Source organism: Aythya ferina (assembly GCF_964211825.1).
Source record: "Aythya ferina genome assembly, chromosome: 2".
NCBI lineage: Eukaryota > Metazoa > Chordata > Aves > Anseriformes > Anatidae > Aythya > Aythya ferina.
Window position 1 is genome coordinate 72,794,442 of NC_140297.1, and position 20,168 is coordinate 72,814,609.

General features: G+C 39.1%; 1 protein-coding gene across 2 annotated transcripts in view; it reads right to left on the reverse strand.

The window, feature by feature from the left end:
- Positions 1 to 20,168, reverse strand: part of MYO10 (myosin X) — a 162,753-nt gene that overhangs the window by 83,439 nt on the left and 59,146 nt on the right. For both annotated transcript variants that reach the window (XM_084510863.1, XM_084510864.1), the window contains exon 3: positions 11,312 to 11,470. In XM_084510863.1, coding sequence (XP_084366989.1) covers positions 11,312 to 11,470 — 159 coding nt within the window. The remainder of the gene's footprint in view (positions 1 to 11,311; positions 11,471 to 20,168) is intronic.

Below are 20,168 nucleotides of genomic sequence, written 5' to 3' on the forward strand. Positions count from 1 at the left end.
TCATGCTACAGGGAAGGTGACAGAGAAGGCAGGAGGACTCTGTTAAAGGGCGTTACACGCTGCTCCCGAATGAAGTCTTTGATCAACGATCAGAAGAGAAGCTAAAACTGCTTGCACTATTAAAACAGGCACAAAAAGACTACATTACTTAATTTCAATCACCGTGCTTCTTCAGTGACGCCAATATCAATATATTCTTTGAAACATTGTTTAGCATGACACTAGGAACATTGGAACTGATCAAATACAGAATTAAGATGCTTGGTCACAGATACATGCATTAACACTAAGACAGCACTCTAGGCACCCAACCCTCTTTTCAGAGCACTTTCAAGATATTCTGCTTTGGGCCAAAAAACCAACTATCCTTACTGCGGAAACAAAATCATGTTTGCAGATGCATCAAAAACTATGTTTCCAGACTGTTTTTGTACAGCTCTCAACTTTGTTACAATCATTGATGGAACTGATTCCATGTCTGATGAGTAAGGGCTACTGTCTGTTTTTAGTTTGTTTGGTGGTGGTGGTCGTGTATCAACCTGGCAATTTATGAAACAAGTATCATTTTCTGGTCTTGCCATTAATATAAGGGAAACTGAAATAAAACTGTAGTGCAACTGGCTCACTAGAAAGCCACTGTCTGGTACCTTCAGATAACAAATGTTAAAAGATCATCCAAGTTCCACACAAGCCTCATCTCTCTCATACCTTTTATCATGTAGGCTAGAGTAACACTATTGAATTAAAACACCTGTGCTTTCATAGCACATGCAAATACAGACAGTCTTAAAAGAGCACAAAATAGCTGTCAAATTTCTCTATCTCCTCAACACTAAATTTCGAAGTTTGATGGTGTAAAACCTGGGATTAAAAGTTTGTTTAATGCTCTAGGCAGAGCCTCAATTTTTCCCCAATTCTCCCACGTAAGAGGATTAATTTTAATGGTGACTGCATTTATGCTGAAGCAAAGCTAACTAGGTCAACCACCATACACATGTTAGCATAAAAAGGAGAAAGATGGCTGGACCATATTTTGGGGTGCTTTTTAAGGAAGGGAGCAGAAGGAGCATATGCATGCCATAAGCGGGATGAAAATTAATGCTGTTGTTCATGGTAGATTCTTGATTTATCCTCTCTGTGGTAAGTATGCTGTGTCTTTCAGCTGGTCTTGAGCTAATTTCAGTGGGATGGAATCCAGTTTTCTCCCTAAATTATAAGCTAAAATGTCTGAAGCCAAGCTCCTTTCTTAAAAGCCATAATCAAACTGAATTACTAGACTACAAGTTTAGATGTTTTCAACCAATCAAGCCATGTTTGTGATGAAAATGTCATACTCTGTAATTATCCTTACATGCTTGGGCTTCTGCAGCCCTCACCATGTTTGGTGACTCATGGTGGGTTTCCATCAGTCCAAATTTACATCAGCTTTGCTTTTCTTTATCACTGTGTTCCTTCTCAATGCACACGTCATTATGTGTGCATATCATATGCACAAATATATTCTCCTTCCTTCTTCTCAGAGTCAGTTGTAGAACTGATTGCAAAATGAGATGGCCTGTGTGTTCACAAAACATCCTATAAACATGGGAGTTAGCATCCACAGGAGATGACCTTCTGAAGGGAATCAGAATGAGACAGCATGTCACTAAGTTCAAATGCCATCAGGCAGCTGCCTACATTCAAGACCTACCTTTTAATGTTGTCCCTCTCATTGTTTTCTCTAAGTCTCTTCCCAGACACATTCACACTGCTTAACTGCATTTTCCCATGTGCTTTGCTCCACAAGGTAAGCTGCATCAGCCTCTTCTACCAGCTACCTCCCCTCCCTGATGGCCTTTTCCCTTTCTGTGCTGAGAACAGATCAGGTTTGTGGAGTAACAGAAGAAGGTATTTTCAAAGCTGGGCTTTATGCTTGTTTTTACTGGCACAGCTCATGGCAAGATTCTGGAATAAATTTGAAATATTTATACATGATTTCAGATGATCAGAGGCAACTGTTGGGCAACAATATCCCCATTTAATTGCATCTTTGTCTGTTGCATTCACTCTTCAACTCTGTTAAAGTGACCTTACGCTTCCATTGGTACCAAGCTTTAACCTACACCACCCTGTTCCAGGCCTCTCTGAGGACAAAGGCTATGTTACCTTTTCACGAAGAAAGACAAACTTTGCAGCCCAGCTACCTTTAACTTCTAAACTATGCTAATCTTTCCACTCCCTACAGTTCCAACCTTGCACATCCATAGCGTCCTTGTTCTAGAGAGCTAACTGAAGCTAGAAAATCTTTGTGTTTCGTCAGGGGTAAAAACTGGGTTTTGTTCATGTTAGCTACCAACAGAAATAGCAGAACAGAGTGCAGTGGCAGCTGTATCTTTCAGCTTAACTCAAGAGAAGGCTCAGAGATAATGAAGAACCTGCATAAAAACAAGAGATCTCCACAAGTTGAGATCCACTCCCTTTGCTTTCCCATTAACTTTCTCCTATGAACAGACAATTCTTTGTGGATCGAGATACTCGAGTAACTTCACAAATGTTATCCAGAATCCACACAACACCTACAGGATCCCCAGTGGTTTTTTTTTTTTGTTTGTTTGTTTTTTTTGTTTGTTTGTTTGTTTGTTTTTCCCCTGGAGGACACAAGATGAACTGGCATCGAAGAAATAAGTGCCCAAGAATATTAAAAGGGCCAAAGAAGAAAAAACCCATATCTTAAAACCAGAAATGGCAAAACCCAGGTGGGGAATGTGAAACTAATATAATGAAAAACTGATACAAAAGGGTTGTTACAGCCAAAGGTAAAAAGTAAAAACATTCTGATGTAAAAGACTATAATATTAATATCAGATGGACACCTTTCCTGATTTAAGAAATTCACCAGTTTCTAGTAATTTTTCTCCTCAGTATAAGAAGGACCAAGCCTCCTTGTTCTTTGCTGACTAATACAAGAGAACCAACAGAATCTCTACCATTTAGCAGGTCTGTCTACTGGATGTCAGGATAATGATCTTCAGCAATCTACTGCCTAGACTGTTTATATAAAACATCTACTTCTTATGGAAGAATCTCTTCCATGGCCAAGTGAAGAGAGAAGGTGACCTCCTGAATTAAAAAAAAAAACAAAACACACACAAAAAAACAAAAACATGATCAATCAGAATGAGACATTGATTTTTTGACATTTTCATGTGCAGCAATACATAATGTGACTGTAGGTTTGCTCAATTTCACAGCTTGGCTCTAATGAGGAGAACACTAGCTCAAATCAGAAAAGGCTCCACAAAGAGTGGAGACCCCATGGCTCTTCATTTCAAATGGCCTGTGGCCACACATTGGTTCTTCTTCCTGCTTTGTTATTGCACAATGTTCAAATGCCTTTTTCAAAGCTGTCTGAAGGTCTAATTAGCCCTCAAGCAAGGGAAAAGTAAGTTCTTCCTTCCTATCGATAATCTTGCTAAGATAAAGGGGCTTTTCAGAGAAAACACATGCAAATGAAAACAAAACTTCTATTCAATGATATCGCCAAAATCAGTGTCTCCAGAACTCGGGAGAAATATTTTTAATATAAAGTTTTGGAGATCTGATTTTTTTCTGCCTGCAAGTATATTCTGTACTGATATCCAGATTTTTGAAACTTCCATGCTTTAGGCATTTTAAGCCTCTCCTACAAAAAATGCTCTTTCAGGAGGCAAGTAGGAAGAATAGAAATTATGCTTTAACAGAGCATGAAAATAGAAACCAAAAGCCTGAATAACCAAAATGAAGTCAATTCCAGATTATTTATTGGATGGCACTGAACTACAGTCAAGTAGCCATGGGTCTACAAATCAGCACTAAGATGGCAAACTGTATTAGTAGCCAAATCTGCTGAAGGGAACGTCTAGATCCCACTGTGTTTTGAAAATAAATGTTGACAGACATCAAAAGGAAATAATTTAAACTGCTTGTGAGAAATGGATTAAATCTTTTCAAATTAAAGTCTCACTATGAACTATCCACTTAAGCAGGTAGACAGCAGCTATAACATTTTTAACTTAAAATGCTTGTCTATAGCCTTTTTAGTTTTAAACTGCTGGAATAAGGCATTTGGTCTGTGTAGCACAAGCAGTAAATTTTGTGCAGCTCACTTTACAGTCAAAGCCCAATTCACATTAAGAAAACACGTCCTGGTGACAGACAAGTGGCTTAAGTTTCAGAGTTTAAATCCCTACCCTCCTTTGTAGATGTTTGTGAGCAAATAGACCTTGAAGAAAGGAGATCAACCTTACCTGCAAGCAATACAAAGGTGCATGCAGAAGTATCCAGCACCATTTACAATCCAATTGTTAAAAAAATATAACTTCAAATTGGTCTACTTTCTGTTCTTCTCAGCTCACATCGTTACCAGTGACATTCAATAAAGATGTGGAAAAGCCAATGCAAAAAGCAATCCTTCAAATCTAAGAAAACATTAGCAATATCATCACCAATGCTCAAGTCTGTACAAGATGGTAAGATTTCCACTTTGTAGTTTTCAATACAAAAGACTCAGTTCTCATTCAAAACTCATGGAAATCAACAGGAATTTACCGTTGACCCTTCATGCATCATTTATTCTTTTAGCAGCTAGCCAAATGGAAAGAAAAATAGTGGTACAGAGCAGGCAAAAAGCAAGATTTTTGTTATTTTAACAGAACTTTGTCTTCCTCCTCCTCACCTTCCTCACTGACAGAGTCCGTTGATGATGGCCAGTAATATAACTATTGCACCATACACACATAGCAGGTTATCAAGAGAACCTAACCTACTACAAACTGTAACAGCAATTTACCTAAAATCAAGTTGTTTGTGTAGCCATTGAAAACACGATAGCTTACTCAACCACAAAGACCTTTCTGAGCAACTCCTTTTTTATTATGTTGACCACAACTTCTCAGACCAAAAGATTTGTTAAGATCTGAGTATACACACCTTAGAAATCCCCAATGTTTTCAGTAGGGACTTCAGGTAAAGTTTTTATTGTTATTATTAGCAGTGTCACAAGTTCAGCAGTAAAGAGCAATTAAAAAAGAATAAAAGTTGGTTAACCAATCAATGGCATTTGTTTACTTTACTCATATTGTTACAGCTATATTCTTCCTTTAATATGGATTTAAAAAGAAAAATAACAAAATAACAGTAATTGGTCTTTGGAAGACAAATCTTGATCTATTTAACTGACCATCTTTTAGAAACAGTGATCACCAGATATAGATTCCACTAAATTTCCAATTCAAAGCCTGCTGTGTTTACATAAATCTTTGTCTACTGCTCTCCAATAACAGATGTGAAACGGAAGCTGTAATTAATGCTTGGAGACATGAACTCACTTTGAACTACATTTTGAAAACACTGTCTGATGTAAGCATAACGTGCTAATTATAGAGGTAAGTACCTATATATAGACATCTTTCATGCAATCTTAGCAACTGAGCTGTTTGGTGCACCTCCATTAAAGGACCTGGTGTAGACAATTATCCCCATTCTCTGCAGTAGTGTAGAAGGCACCTTAACAGAAGGTATGAAAAAACACAGATTCATCAACATGACTTCTAAATTTATTTACAGTAAAGTATAGCAATTAAATAAACAGAAGTTTCTTCAGTGACCAAACAGCAGATCCTGCAAACTGATTACTTGGAACTGCCCTAGAGTATTAGATATAGAAAAAACTGTGCAATTACAGATAGTTTGCAGGTAAGACTAAATGTGGTTCTATGAGCCAGTGAAATAACTAAGGATTTGGTCTAAATGTATATGTACAATACTAGCATTTATATGTACATATTTTATAGTAAGTAAGATTTATGTGGAAGCAAGGAAATGTTTTGGCCTCTTTTCACAATGTACTCGTTACTTGACAGCATTACTGAAAATTTGACAGAAGTGCAGATTACCAGGTGGCTTAAATTGTCATTGTTCTTCTTCTGTCAATGGCCCACACTTATTTGGACTACGGATAATGGTAGGCCGAAGACCAAAGCTGTCCAGCATCATGTAGAGGTACTTTATACACATTCTTTTAAGGTCCAGTTTTCTGCACATTCTGCAGCTTCCAAGTTCTTCTGCTTAAGAAAATAATCATGATAATTTTTGTCTTTCTAGTAAAACATTTTGGAGCTACTGTCTTTCACCAATTTTCTTTTGTCCGCCTCTACCTAAAACTTGTGTCCACTGTTGGGGACATCCAAACAGCAGTGCTTTCAGATTCCATAAATTACATCTGTCTTACTTTGTTCAATTAACCAAGGTATCAACGTGCCTTGTGGTTTTCCCACTAAAAAACATGCAACAACATCTACTTCCTGTTGACATGGCACTGTTGACAGAGCAATTGCACTGCTTCTGAAATGTGTTTTACTTTACTCAGAAAAAAAAAAATATGCAAAAACCTAGACAAACAAGTCACAGACAGCAACTGACCTATATACTATGGTGTCTCAGTCTGTGAACAGAATTTGGAGGGAAAAAAAACAAACACGACAGTGGTTATTGATTAATACTGCACAAACAACAACTAGTTCCCTCAGGGAACCTTCTTGACTTCAAGGGAGATAAACATGCAATAATTAGATGATTTAACAAACTACATCTGAATATGCTGCTAAAGCAAATAAGCACAAATAGATTTTTAAAAGGTATATTCATTTATTTATACATTGATTTTAAGTACAGATAGATGAGCATTCCATATTTGTTGCTTCAGCTGAAGAGACAAAGAAAACCAGCCACAAACGCTGAGCTCCTAATTACCACCACCCTCCTCTGATGTGGATGTGGCTGCTACAGCATTACATGTCTACGTGGCTGGTACAGAAGGTTTTTTTTTGTTTGTTTTTGTTTTTTTTTTTTTATAAAGACACACAAACCTAACAGATGGTTATGATTATTGGTGGGCAATCTGCAGTCCTAATTTGAAAGTGAGCAAAAATAGGCTATGTGCTTTCACCCTCCTGGCCGCTGTACAAGCTGGAGGCACATCTCCCTGCTCCGAGAGGCCTCTGGCTGCTGGGCCCAGCACACCCCTCTGGGCACACGGACCCGATTCTGGCCTAAACAAAATGCCACCTGTCAAAGAAGTGCTACTTCAAAGGTCTTACTAAGCTACTTCAGAGTTAAATCAACAGGAAAATAAACAACTAGAAGTGCTTTGGAACTTGTTTGTTGCCTGAACATGGGCAAACGAGGGTCAATTTGGCACTGGAAACCTCTGTAGGGAAGTGCATGATGCATACTGCGGTTATTTTCAGTCCTCCTCTGCCTCAGCAAAAGCTCTTCTTTATTCCTCTGTCGTGCTCTTCTGAAATCCACTTGCCTGCACCAGCACCTAACCACTGGCCACAGAGACAAGGGAACAGCAGCTCCTCCCACAACCAGTTTGGACACTGTAATTTGTGTGTCCTGTACTACAATTCGCACACGATGTGGTTTACAGTGTCTTCTCCAACACTAAGCCAGTCTCCTCTGTGATGTGTATTTAACTAAAAGTAAACCCGAATCAACAGCTTTGGGAACAAGTCTTCTTTGAACGGCAACAAGAACAGCTGCTGCAGCACTTCCCCTCTCCACATCATGAGCCCATTGCTGGCTTGGCTTCAGAGGCAATGAAATCCCTCACTTGCCTTCACAAAAGGCTCCATTTTGCAGTGTGGGCACCTTCCAGTTTTAGCACTGATGTTTGTCTTTCTGTGTTTTTCCACACACCAACCTGGCACTCAAGCTAATCTGAGAATTCAAACACAGGTGTTAAACCTTGTCGAAAAGCTGGACCTCCCATCTCAAGCTGTTCCTGTTAAGCAAAACAGGGGAGGGAGTAGCAACAAGAACCCCTCCAGGACCCCATCACTGGCATAGTAACCCTGCCCCTTTGGCAGCCCAAAACCAAGCTTTTAGAGAAAAATTGCATTAATCAAGAAACCTGAAAAAAGTATCAGACAGGAGCCTGCTCTGAGGAATCTAGCAAGGGCATGTATAGTCCACGCTTTTCACATACTAAAAAGGAAAAACATACCCTTTTATCTTCTACAGAAATACAAACAGGAAGTATCACAATTAGATGTCGACAGATTTGATGCTGATATAAAAGGATGATTGCATATGGATCAGAACAAATTTTGTCATTCATCTCACAACATAGATTCAGCTAGGTGCCTCAACAAATTAAGTACAGTGCCAGGCATCATTTACCCTATGAACATAGTCTATATGTCAAATCAATACAACCAACACCCCCTCACCCCCAGCACCCACATAAAAAGGGAAGAAATACATAAAATCCTATGCTGACCTTTATAGCTGGAGTTGTTAACAACAGCAAATAAAGTCACTGACATGTTTGACAATCTTTGGCATCTACTGAAAGTATCTTTTATAGTATTAATTAGGAAATAGAGAGAAATTTAGGAATAAGGGTATGATTAAGTGAGATGGAGAAGCAAAAATGTTATCAAGTAAAGGAAAAGTAAACTGAACTCAAACATCTGAAGATATTTATTGAAGTGCTCACTGCTGGATAAACACTTCATCAAATACAAACACACAACTTAACAGGGGAAGACTTGCATAAATATTGTTTTCCTGGGAAAGCAACTGTTGAAATTTCTTTTAAATTGTTTCTTTTGTATTTCTAAAATTATATATACTTTACACTACAATTTAGTGTATTTCACTTCATACCATTTTTTCCCCAGTTTGTGAGAAAAAGCAAGCACACAAACTCATATTCTAATTAAGTGCAATCCTCATTTTGTGTACAAAGGTGCTTCCCAGTCTTATTACCACAGGAAAAAAAAAAAAAAAGCTGCTAAACTCAAGAACCACACTAATATGTTTGTAATACTGCAAGCAAAGAACTCACAGAAAGCTAAAAAGTACATTTCCACTCAGGAGGTGGGCAAGGAGGTGATCAGAGCTGAAGTAAACAGGGACACAGTGACAAACAATGACAAGCGTCTGTAAACTAAAAGCCAGGACATGGCAATTATATTTTGCTTTTTTATTCAGCAATGGGGAGAAGTATTCCACATGGATGACTAGCCCCTCAACTCAAAGTGCGGTGGGGCACATGCCCTCCTGATTTATCCCTACTTCACAAGGGACAGATACAACCAAGGTGCTGATAGATAGAAGACTCACTGTGCACACTACACTCACAAAGCTTTTACTAGCCACAGCAGAGGACTTTGGGGAGGGAATAGAAGAGGCACATGCACAATCTGTAAAGTTTTTTGTTCCTGCCATGAACTCCAGTGGGTTTCACTGTCCTGTATATGAACTAGTCTAGTCGCAAAAAAGAATGACCAAGAGCCTCATTTCTTCAGCTGCAAGTATGTGTTTAACAGAGGTAAAGTCACCTTTCAGTCTCTCTTACTCTCTTTAAAGAAAAAAAAATCATACATCAAATTATCATTAAACAGCTCACTACAGGTAAGAGATTCTGGCTTGAACAGACATTATTTTGCAGTTTAATCTGACAACACCCCTTCTTAAAACACACACGTACACACCTATCAAGTTTTCAGAAAATGCAAGCCATTTAATCTGCTTTTCTCAGGGATTCTGTTCCTGGAAGCCTGTCCTGCTAATGCATTGCCATTGGCATAGCAAAAGTGGGATACCAATGAGGAGAGAGATGATTCTCATTCTCATCCCTGGTTAGGTATACCAGACAACAGAGACTCTTACATATGCATTTCAAAACACACTTTTTTTAATTATTTTTTTTCCAATCACCTTTGTTCAATCAATTTTCAGGTGAGCTGCATCAAAAAAAAAAAAAAAAAAAAGTAGCATTAGCAAAACCGAAAGGACAGTGAGTATTCAGCAGCAACTGAAGATCTGTCATCAATCACTAACTGCACACAAATCTGTTTGTCTAGAAATCTACACTACACTGAGTACCAAGTATCGAAATATCCTAAACTTGTCTTGACAAGCTAGGAAAGAAACTAAGACATGTCTTCAGAACAAAGATATTCTTTGCCTCTTCAAGAAATTACCTCCTTTACTCACACTCCGTAAAAGGGGGAAAGGTTGACATCCACATCCCACATGAGTACATGGATTTTTTATTTTTAGACTTGCACCAAGTGTTAATGTCTAATTTAATAATATCAATGGAAAACTAAACTCTTACCAAGTACCAGCACAAGCAATTGCTCACATATGCTGCTTATTTTTTGTTTACTGTTTTTCTGAAAGGCAAAATAGTTCATTTGGCTCGAGGAAAAAATAAAAATAAAAAAAAATAAAGACTTTTGTAAAGAGAACCACGTCAACATTTAGATTTCTAAGTGTCATTTAGGATTCTAAAGCCCCTTTAAGGTAATTTACAAAGGACAGAATTTCCTTGTTCCTTTTCTTCCTTTTTATCATCAATAAATTTCTAAATATAGGGAAATCTTTACATTAACACATATTCATGTTTAAAAAAATAAAGCCTAACTTAAACGAAGCTTGGAATAAAACATGTATATGGCCAAATCAAAGGTCTATAAAGATTATTCAAACAAGAATTATTTATGTTCTCTAAGTATTATTGAAAACAACAACCACCTCCACCACACAACAACTGAAAAGTGAGATTTCACAACCTCTTACAGCAACTAATATTCCCTGTACCTCTCTCACATTTAGCGTAGTTCCAGATTCAGGAAATATTAATATCTATTCAGACCAAGACTAATAAACATATTTAAGAGATGGTGAATCTAATCACAAAAAAAAAGAAAAATAATATATTAGTTACAGAGCTGAGAAGAAGAATTCTGTGTAGGCTAACTCCTAGTTTTTGAGAGTCCTAAACAGCTGCCTGTTCTCACACACACCAAACTCTACTTGTATTTAATAGCATAGGTCCTCTGCTTTAATGGTACAGTCCTCAGGATCCTAATACCTTCCCCCTTCTATTGTAATAAAAAGGGCTATGGTGGTCAGAATTGAATCTTGGATCTCCAATAGTGTGCATCTCCAGTAGATGTACATGGCATATACACGAGGCTAAAGAAGAGAAAATACAAGAATCCTTTGCGCAACCCAGTCAATGGAAGTGTACAGACATGCAGTCTAGCAGTTTTTGGAGGTTTGCAATGGATTGCCTTGCCAGCCCTGAGCTGCCTTCTCCTTCCATTGCTGTTGATAAGTCTCTAGACAAAGCATGCTTCAACTCCACTCATATACACAAAGAACTGGAGAACTTCACAGCACATATTACCATAGAACAGCAAAACACACATAGCAGTTACACAGACAAAAACATTCCCTCGGGATATTTTTCTTAATTTTAGAAGAAACTTACATAGATTTTATCTTGCTGATATCGCTGGAATAAGTTATGCATAATAGAGCCTTCATGAAGATCTACTAGGGCTGCCATGTCTTCCACACTCTCTGCACTCGTCTGATGCATAGGTGTTACTTTTTGGTGTGTGATTGTGCTCTGTTTATAAGTGAATACCTGAAAGAGTAAAAAGAAATAATTATCAGAGAACACATTCAAAAACTCTTATCTGAGAAAGGAGTTTTCATACCAGTTCATACTCTCTATCCAGTTCATAAGAGTGCAGACTTGCAAAATACAACAGCCTGCCATTCGTACCTTCTTCTAATGCTTCTTTCATTAAAGCTTCAAATACATGCATAGGGGTCATATGAAATTATTGCTTACTGAAAATACACCGAACACTAAAAGGTCTTTTATGGGCAAATGGAATCTAGTTTTAGACAGACATATAAACCAAATAAATAGTAATTCCCCCAAACTCCAAGACCAACCCTCTCCCCTCTCCCCCCCAAAAATCCCCATTCCTTACAGTAAACTTAGCATACTCAAATTGCTGGGGGAAAAACATTTTACACTGCAAAACAGCAAATAAAAGTTATGGATCAAACAGGCTGTTGGTGTTTGTGCGTTGCATCTGAAATCCACTTAATGCTTCCATTCAGTTTCAGGTCCTGATCAGGACAGCTACTGGGTTAGGTCATTTTTCCTGAAGTAATTAGCAAACTAAGTTCATCATGCAGCAGATATTCCAAAGTGAATGGATGGACCAATTTCTAAGTAATACGCTGCTAAAATGGATTTCTAAAGCCTACTCCAAGTGGACAGTAAAAGACCTAAAAAAAAAGTCATAATTTAAGTAGAAGTGTTTTATAACAGTCTTGATCTTTCATAAAACTATCACAAGTATGCTCAGAAGTTGTACATATCCCCAAACTAGTGAAACAAACTTTTACAAATACTGACATCACTAAAGATCATAAAAAATTGCTTAGGAATACAGCTTCCCATTTCCTTTTAATTTACATCTTGGCAACCCATCCTTATAGACATATGTCTGCATCTCATAGCCAATGCTACTTTGGCAACACTAGTCCCTGCTAACGTCACCGTTGCAATCTAAGAAAGTCAAGCACAGAATTAATGCAAATATTTTAACAATGTGGAATACTAAAAAACCAAACCTTTCAAAATCCTTTGAAATAATATTTATAAAACTGACTGAAGGAGTGGAATAAGCAGCACACCAGTTTTTCCTGAGCACCACAGGACTGCTTGTGCAGGCTGGGGATTACGCAGCAGCGTGGAAGGGAACAGTTCTGCTCAGGAAAAGAAAACCCAAAGATTTTTCCAAATACAAACATACGTATGCTCCTGCTAAACAAAGACTGAACAAGGATAGCAATATCATCACAGAATGCCATTTAAGAAAAAAGATTCCTGCCACTTGCTGCTGCATGATTTTGTCTGTCTTGCTGAGACAAGTGAGAAAGACATTGAAGAAGCAACAGGAGGAACACAGAACAGACTTCACACTGAAGCTTTGTATAGGATAACCCACCATCTGACTGCGGAGAATTGCCTGATGAAATCTGTTTATTAAGATCATATCCCAGCCTGAACGTACCATATGTTGGCACAGACCAATGAACAGTTAGAGCTGTCATTCAGACCATGAGAAAGTACACTGGGGAAAGGCTGGGAGAGGAAAAAAAAAGAAATAAGTAGGGAATGAATCTCTAACAAATGCTGGAAGGCAGCGTGAGCAGCGACGGGACACACAAACCATGAGAAAGTTCCTAAGATTCAGAGGATCCAAAACACAACCCATATCTGCAGGCAAAGACAGACATCTAAAGATCTAAGAAGCATTTTGTGATGAGCAACTGTCAAGATGACAAGACAAGCATTTGTACAGGGCAGATGTTAGCCAGGACAGAGAAAACAGCAACTTTTATATGATGCAGGGGCAGACAGTCTAGGTATCCACAAGACTGAACAAATTGTGAAGAGAATCAATTGACGGCAAAACTTTGGAGCTAAAAAAAATAAATGTTAGCAGTCTCAAGACTAACCATAAAGAGCAATTTGGAATTAGAGATAATTGCATTTCAAGAGTAACAAACTGTAGCTGCTAGTTGGAAGAACCATGGTGGAAAAAAAAAAAAAAAAAAAAAAACAGAACAAATAGTATCTTAAAGCTGGAATAAAGGGGGGTTGGGGGGATTTAAGCAGAGCAAATCTGAGAAAAGTAAGCAACCTAACAGAGGCACATATCAGCACAGAATTAAATCAGAAAGATATACTGAGTAAGAGAACTCGAAACGAAAAGGGGATGGCATGTCCTGTGAGTGTAGGTCATGTGAACATGAAAAAGAAATGAAACATCATTTCTAGGATGACAATATTAATATTTGTGATTTCTATTCTTTGATATGTGATGCCTAGATTAATAAGGTATGCAGAGTATACCATTCATCACTAAGCAAAATTATTAGCATAAAGAATTAATAAAAACGCACTAAGAAAAAATAACATGACAATTGACCTGTGAGTTGCAGAACTATTGATGATGGTCTTTACAGATTCATCTCTGTCACTGAAAAACACTATTTTCTCTTGCTCAGATTGGTCTTTCTCCTACTTGCAGCTCTTCCACACATTGTCTTCTTGTTTGGATGAGGAAATGGCTCTGTAAACTGACTCAGAGATATTTTTTAACCCACTGGAAAACTGGCTGGTCGTAGTGGCTGTCACCCAGACCAGAAGGAACAAGGGTCTCTTCCCCACTGCTGCTGTATCCTAAAGATTTCCCAATTCCACTGCAAAATTTCAAAGTCTTCTAACAAGATCAGAGACGACAGACAAGGCAGCTATATCACATGCATAGACTTAATTTACTTCAAAGGGGTTTTTGGGGTAGCCCTGCTTCTTGAGCCCTGAAAGGCCTGCTTATTTTTTCTTTTCATCTTAACTCATGCCTTCATTATGACAAGTACGTGAAAAAAAGCTGCCTTGAACTTTATCGTTACTAATCAAAAGGTCACATTGTTTAGTATTACAGCAGATGAAATCCTCAGGAAATAGGAACTGAAAGCCACTCTGCAGGGTCAGCATGCAGAAAAGGAAGATGACCAAGTAGGCTCCTGAACTTTACGAAGAGCACATTGGCAGAGCACAGGAGCATCCATCCTCGAGATCTTGCCAACATTTGTGGAAGGTCAAGTAAAGCATGCAGGAAACTTGGAATGAGATTTAAGACAAACCTAAATGAGAATTCAGCAAAAACTTCTTTCCTCTCAAGATATAAATGGACCAAGATAACAAACATGCTGAATATGTGGAAAACTATAAATTAAACCCTAAGAGAGCATGGAAAATGAGAGCTCTCGAAGTTACCACGGAAGTGAAAATTAGAGGTTGAGATAGGAGGGAGCAGCGCAAAGAGCAGCAACAGAAGGAACAAGACACAACAGTGAATCCAGCTAATCAATAGTAAAGAGTATCTCAATGGGAAAGGAGAACACTTCAAAGCTGCCCAACTGTCCTTACCACGCGAGTACAAGAATATTTGAATGAACATTAAGAATATGGTCACACTCAAAGTATGAAAAAACAAAACACACTGGGGTCTGGTTTTGAAAGCCAGTTTGAAAGCTTTGATGATATGTCCCCCCATATCCTGATTCATGCCTATTTAGAAATCACCAGGATTATTAGCTGAAATCGATTTTCTCCAAAACTGGGTAAAAATCATCAGCCTTTCTGTGACAGGGACATACCCTGAGTATTGTCAAGGTCCACCTGCTCCACAACCATGCTACCTGTAGCACTTGTCAGATCTAAGACACAATGTCAGGCCCCACATACTGGGAGTGGGCATTGCACTCATACTTCCAGAAGTATTACCCAGATAAGAAAGAACAAGTAGAAAAAAACCCTTGCTGTCTCACAACGAGAATATCAGCCTTGCAAGCAGGGCCAAGGAAAAAAGTTAGAGGGAAGTCCTTGACAGCACACAAACTCCCGAAAGACATAAGCACGACTGCATCATGCACACCAGAAAGATTCCCACATCGCCCTCTGCAATGCCATCCTGATCCCCCAGGCACCTTCTCTTTGCAGAAGACACTGGTACAACGCTTTCTAATGCACTGTAGGAAGCTGGAGAACTTCCAACAGCACACACCAAGGTTAAAGGTGAGGGTCTGTAGATGAGCCCTAGGTGAAGGAGTTTTTTGCAATGCAAGTCATGTGAGAAGTTTTGATCCAAAACAGTGGAATCCCTGGTATAAGCCATTTTGTACAGGACTATCTAGAGAGCTGACAGCTCACAAATCACACGTTAAGACAAAGACATATAATGAAAATGATGGCTTTATTAAATAAATACATAGTTTTGCCTATTCATAAATACTGTACCCTATTCATAAATACTGCAGCATCAGCGATGCAATACTGTACTCCACAGTGTGCAAACATTTATTAAGTTTGTATCTTCATATTTGGTTATTTCACATGAATATATTCATTTAGATCTACCCATGAGCCTACTGGAGAATTACAGCAAATAAAGAAAAGTAATACCAAATGAAGAGTTTGAGGCACCTGATTGCAATTAAGTTAATTTCACTGCTGCTTTTAAAAGAGCAAGAACACTATCTTGAAGACCTTAATATCTGTCACTTCTTTAAGTTGAAAAATACATTTGTATCCTGTGCAAGTAATCTAGCATGAGAAAAAAAAAGAGAAGTTTCCAGTATTCCATTGAAAGGAGACACCACAGAACAATATCTAATTTATTTTTTTTTTGCACTTGCAATCAGCCCTAAGCTCAATATCTAATGAAAATCTTTTGTTAAAATGTAATTTAATTTGTAATACAATTTATTAACACCAGGAAAGAACGTCAGAGCAGGTCCTCACTGACAGGAGCACACATGCTTTCTCTCTCACTGTATCGTTTCATGACATGATGCCAAGTGACAAAAATCCCTGCTTGAATAAGGTCATTAAGCAGTATCAAGGGATTTCACAACAGCTGACTCAAGTGAATGTAGGATGATGCTGAATTAAGTGCTTAGGTAAGGTGCATCAAAAAACACACAATCACCATTTCTTGCAAAAGCTACAAGCTACACTCAAGCTTCCCAGTCTGTACAGAGCCAACACGCAATCAAATCCCTCAGGGTGCTTTTCACAAGGCATTGAGTGTTTATGTTGATGCTGATGAACAATACTGGATGGGAGGAAGCCTGAAAGTCTGCTACAAATTTTAGAGAGATTTTTGTGAGATTTTTATTTCAAGGCAGAAATGAGCCTGTCTACACCTCAGAAGCCCTGACCCAAGCTAGATCATTTACATAATCTGCTCTCTGAGAACAATGCAAGACCATTTACTGGAAAGTTTACGTACTGTGAGCATTTTGAAACAGCCTCTTTTACACAGTGACCTGAACCCTCGTCCCTCCCAAACACAATTCCCAACCAATACAGGCTCAGTTCTCTCGCACCCTTTCCCGAAGTTATTTTCATTATTTTAAAAAATGAAAACATAACTCAACTCTTCATGAAAATAAATACATAAAAATAATGAAGGCTTTAGCCTCCATTGAACAAACACAAGCAGCATCAACACACCTGCTCCCCTGCCTGCCTTAGGGTGCCCAGCTTTCGGCCCCTGCCCCACCAGCAGAGGAACTTGATCCCTTCCAGCAGACACAAGGGAGGCCTCGTGTTGTGGTGAGAGCTGGCTTCTGAGTAATACCCAATACTGATAACACAGGGCTCATCAGTGTCTACGCAATATAGCACTTCGCTGTCACCTGCGTTGTTGAATAGGAGCAACCAACCTCCCTCTGCTGCCCTCTTCTAGGTTAAGAAAACTTTTGGTCAGCCCAGAAAGTAAGACAGATATTTATGCATGAAAAACAGAAATATCAAAGTCTAAAGTCTCAGTTTAAATTAAGTTGTTTGAATCCACGTAGCCAGAGGGATTAGGAAAAGTATAGGAATTCTAAACATAAAACTCAGCAAGATGGGGAAGGTGAATGTGAAGAGGTATTGTACAGATGTAAGCCAGTTTCTCAGATGACAAACTGTAAAAAATACAAAACAACGAGACTTACGTTGTCTATGACATTCGCAAATCAACTACTACAGTGTTTGGTCAGCCCACAGACAACAAAAGAAAGTTAATTGTCACCCAAAACCTAAAACCAACAGACTTCCTCTTGTTGTCCAGGGGGCTTGCCTATGTGTTTTTTACAACGTTAATCCCAACTGCTGTGGTGATGCCAGTGAAGATCCCCATGACTCAACAGAAACTCCAGTGGACTTGGCTCACACGTTTAAGACAGCAGTGCCTTCCATCTTCTACAGCATCTTTTTGCTCACAGTCACTGTACACAGAAACATCCACTTAAAAATATCAGTTTTTTGTTGTTGTTGTTGTTGTTTTTTTTAATTCTCTGCTGTTGGTCCTTACTGAGGATCATCATTTGTGTTTGCCTTGTGTTTAGAAGTTGAAAGAATGCAATAAATCTTGCAAGATCTCTCTATTATACATGACTCCAAGTAGAAACAAGAGGCCTTGAGCTCACATTACAAACTGTGGAATGCAGCATTCCAAGAAGAAAAAAAAAAATCATTAAAGGCCCAAGGATCCAGAGATTAAAAACAAAAATAAAAATCTAGTAGTTTACTTCTTTTCCTGGAGCGATCTACTGTCTAAGTGGATATTTTAAATAGAGGACAAGGAGGCTGTCTTATAAATCAAAAGCAATTTAAGATCAAATGCAAAGCAGATTAAAATCCAACATTTTAAGTTCTATGATTAGTATGACAACAATGTGACCCAAGTAATGCTTCTGTCTGATAATTCACTGTTTCTCTGTAACAGCTGACCTTAGACATCCATCCCATTGTCCCCAAACAATCTTTCAGGCAACAAGATGTACCATGGCTCAAGGCTTGCTTTGATGCAATATAATATAATCTTTTTCAAAGAAAAAAAAAAAGCCACAATGAAGTTTATTATTTATTAAACCATGGGGGAAAATTAAGTAACTTTATGTAAGGAACTTACTGATGCCATGAAAAAATATATTACCAACTAAACTGATATTGTTACTACTGTGACCAACAGTGGCCTTTTCTTCAGGCAAACATCCCATACACACATCAATGAGAATCAGCTTCTTTTATTTCTCCCCACCTACGCCGGGAATCACCCCAGTCCCCATCCTCCCTTCCAGTTAGGTGGTCACCATGACCTGCACATCAAAATGGTTGGATGCCCACTCTGCATGTCACCAGATGTACCAAACGCAGTTCTTTATAATCCCCTAGTTTGCTTTTACCCCCTGCTTACCTCAGTTCCACAGCTTTTAGGCTCTGTTCCTCCTCCTCAACTTCTCCCTAACCCTTCCCCTCCATCTCCCTCACCCTACCACTTCCCAGACTTGCCTGGGCCACCTGGGACAGCAGCAGCCCCCCACGTTCACGTGCTGGCAGCCTGCCCCACTGCCTCTGCCCACCTCTCTCACTAACCTCCGCCAGCTACAGTGCCAGCAACAGCTTGTATCACCGTCCCTGAACAACACTGCTATTGAACTTTTGGCATTTTCACAAAAGTGACCCTTGTTGCTTCTCAACTTCAACAGCATGGAGAAGCTCCCTGTCAGACGAGCAAGCCCAGCCAGCACCGCAGCAGAGCTCAGCAAACCTGCTGAATCACACCTCTTTGTTCTTCCCCTACACATTGACCAATGTCAATAAGCTTGTCTGATCAAGGCTTCCCACCTAATGCCTATTCCGTGAGGGTTATTTCAAGACAGTTTATTCCACACACCGAGCTGTTTCCGTTTGCAGAGAAGCTCTATCATCAAGTACGAACAAGCTTTCAATTACAGGTTCAGTGCTTATGACCCTTCAATTAAGCTTGCCTACACAGACAATAAAGAAATTTAATTCAAATTAAACACATCATTTTTACCTAGATTACACTACAGTAAGCCTCTAGGCAGTCCATGCTAATTCACACTAGAAAAAAAAAAAAAAGGGTGCATCTTTAATTTAACTTCTTTTGCAAGTGACCTGGTATAACCTACAGTTCTCTGCACCTGAAGACTCCACATAGCTCATTTTTAATAAGTCCACACACCTATAAATACTGTGACCGTGGTGCTGCAGAAAACCTGAAACATTCCTGGCACGTCACCAGCACTTGCTCGGCCATGGAAAAGTACCCCCCTTTCTGTTCGTGCAATGAGAACTGGAAACATTGCAGCTGTCCAGGCTTTCCCAGAATGTGTAACCAAAAAAAAATACACTCCAAGAGCACGGGGCAGAAGACAGACTGCCAGATGAGCCTTCGGCTCTCTGCCAGACAGCAAGTCAGCCACAGGGCCTGAACAAAACCCAGCTCTGAAGGAGCCACAAGTCATGGAAGAGGCTCCAAGCTGCAGGGCACTGAGATGAAGCAGAAAGCAGACCCAAGCACCTACTGGCAGAATTAAGGAAGGTCCGGACCAGCCTCTGCCATCCAGGCATGGACACCCCAAAGCATCCCCTGGAGTCAGCACTACAAGGGCATCCTACTGTTTGTTAGCAGCACCCAGAAAACAGCCCTAATAGCAGTACTGCCCTTGCTTCCAGCATGTACTGCCTTAACTGGCTCCAAGGGCAAGGGGGTGAAAACTCACGCTTCCTCCTCTGAGGAGACCAAAAGATTTAAAAAATAGAAAAACCCACCCCAAACCAACAACAATGTCTCCTTTATCCATCATTTGCCACACAATAGAAAGTGCTTTTACAGACAATGTGAGGCACTGAAAGCATTAGCTTGACTGTCAACATCAGTTATAGCTTGAGT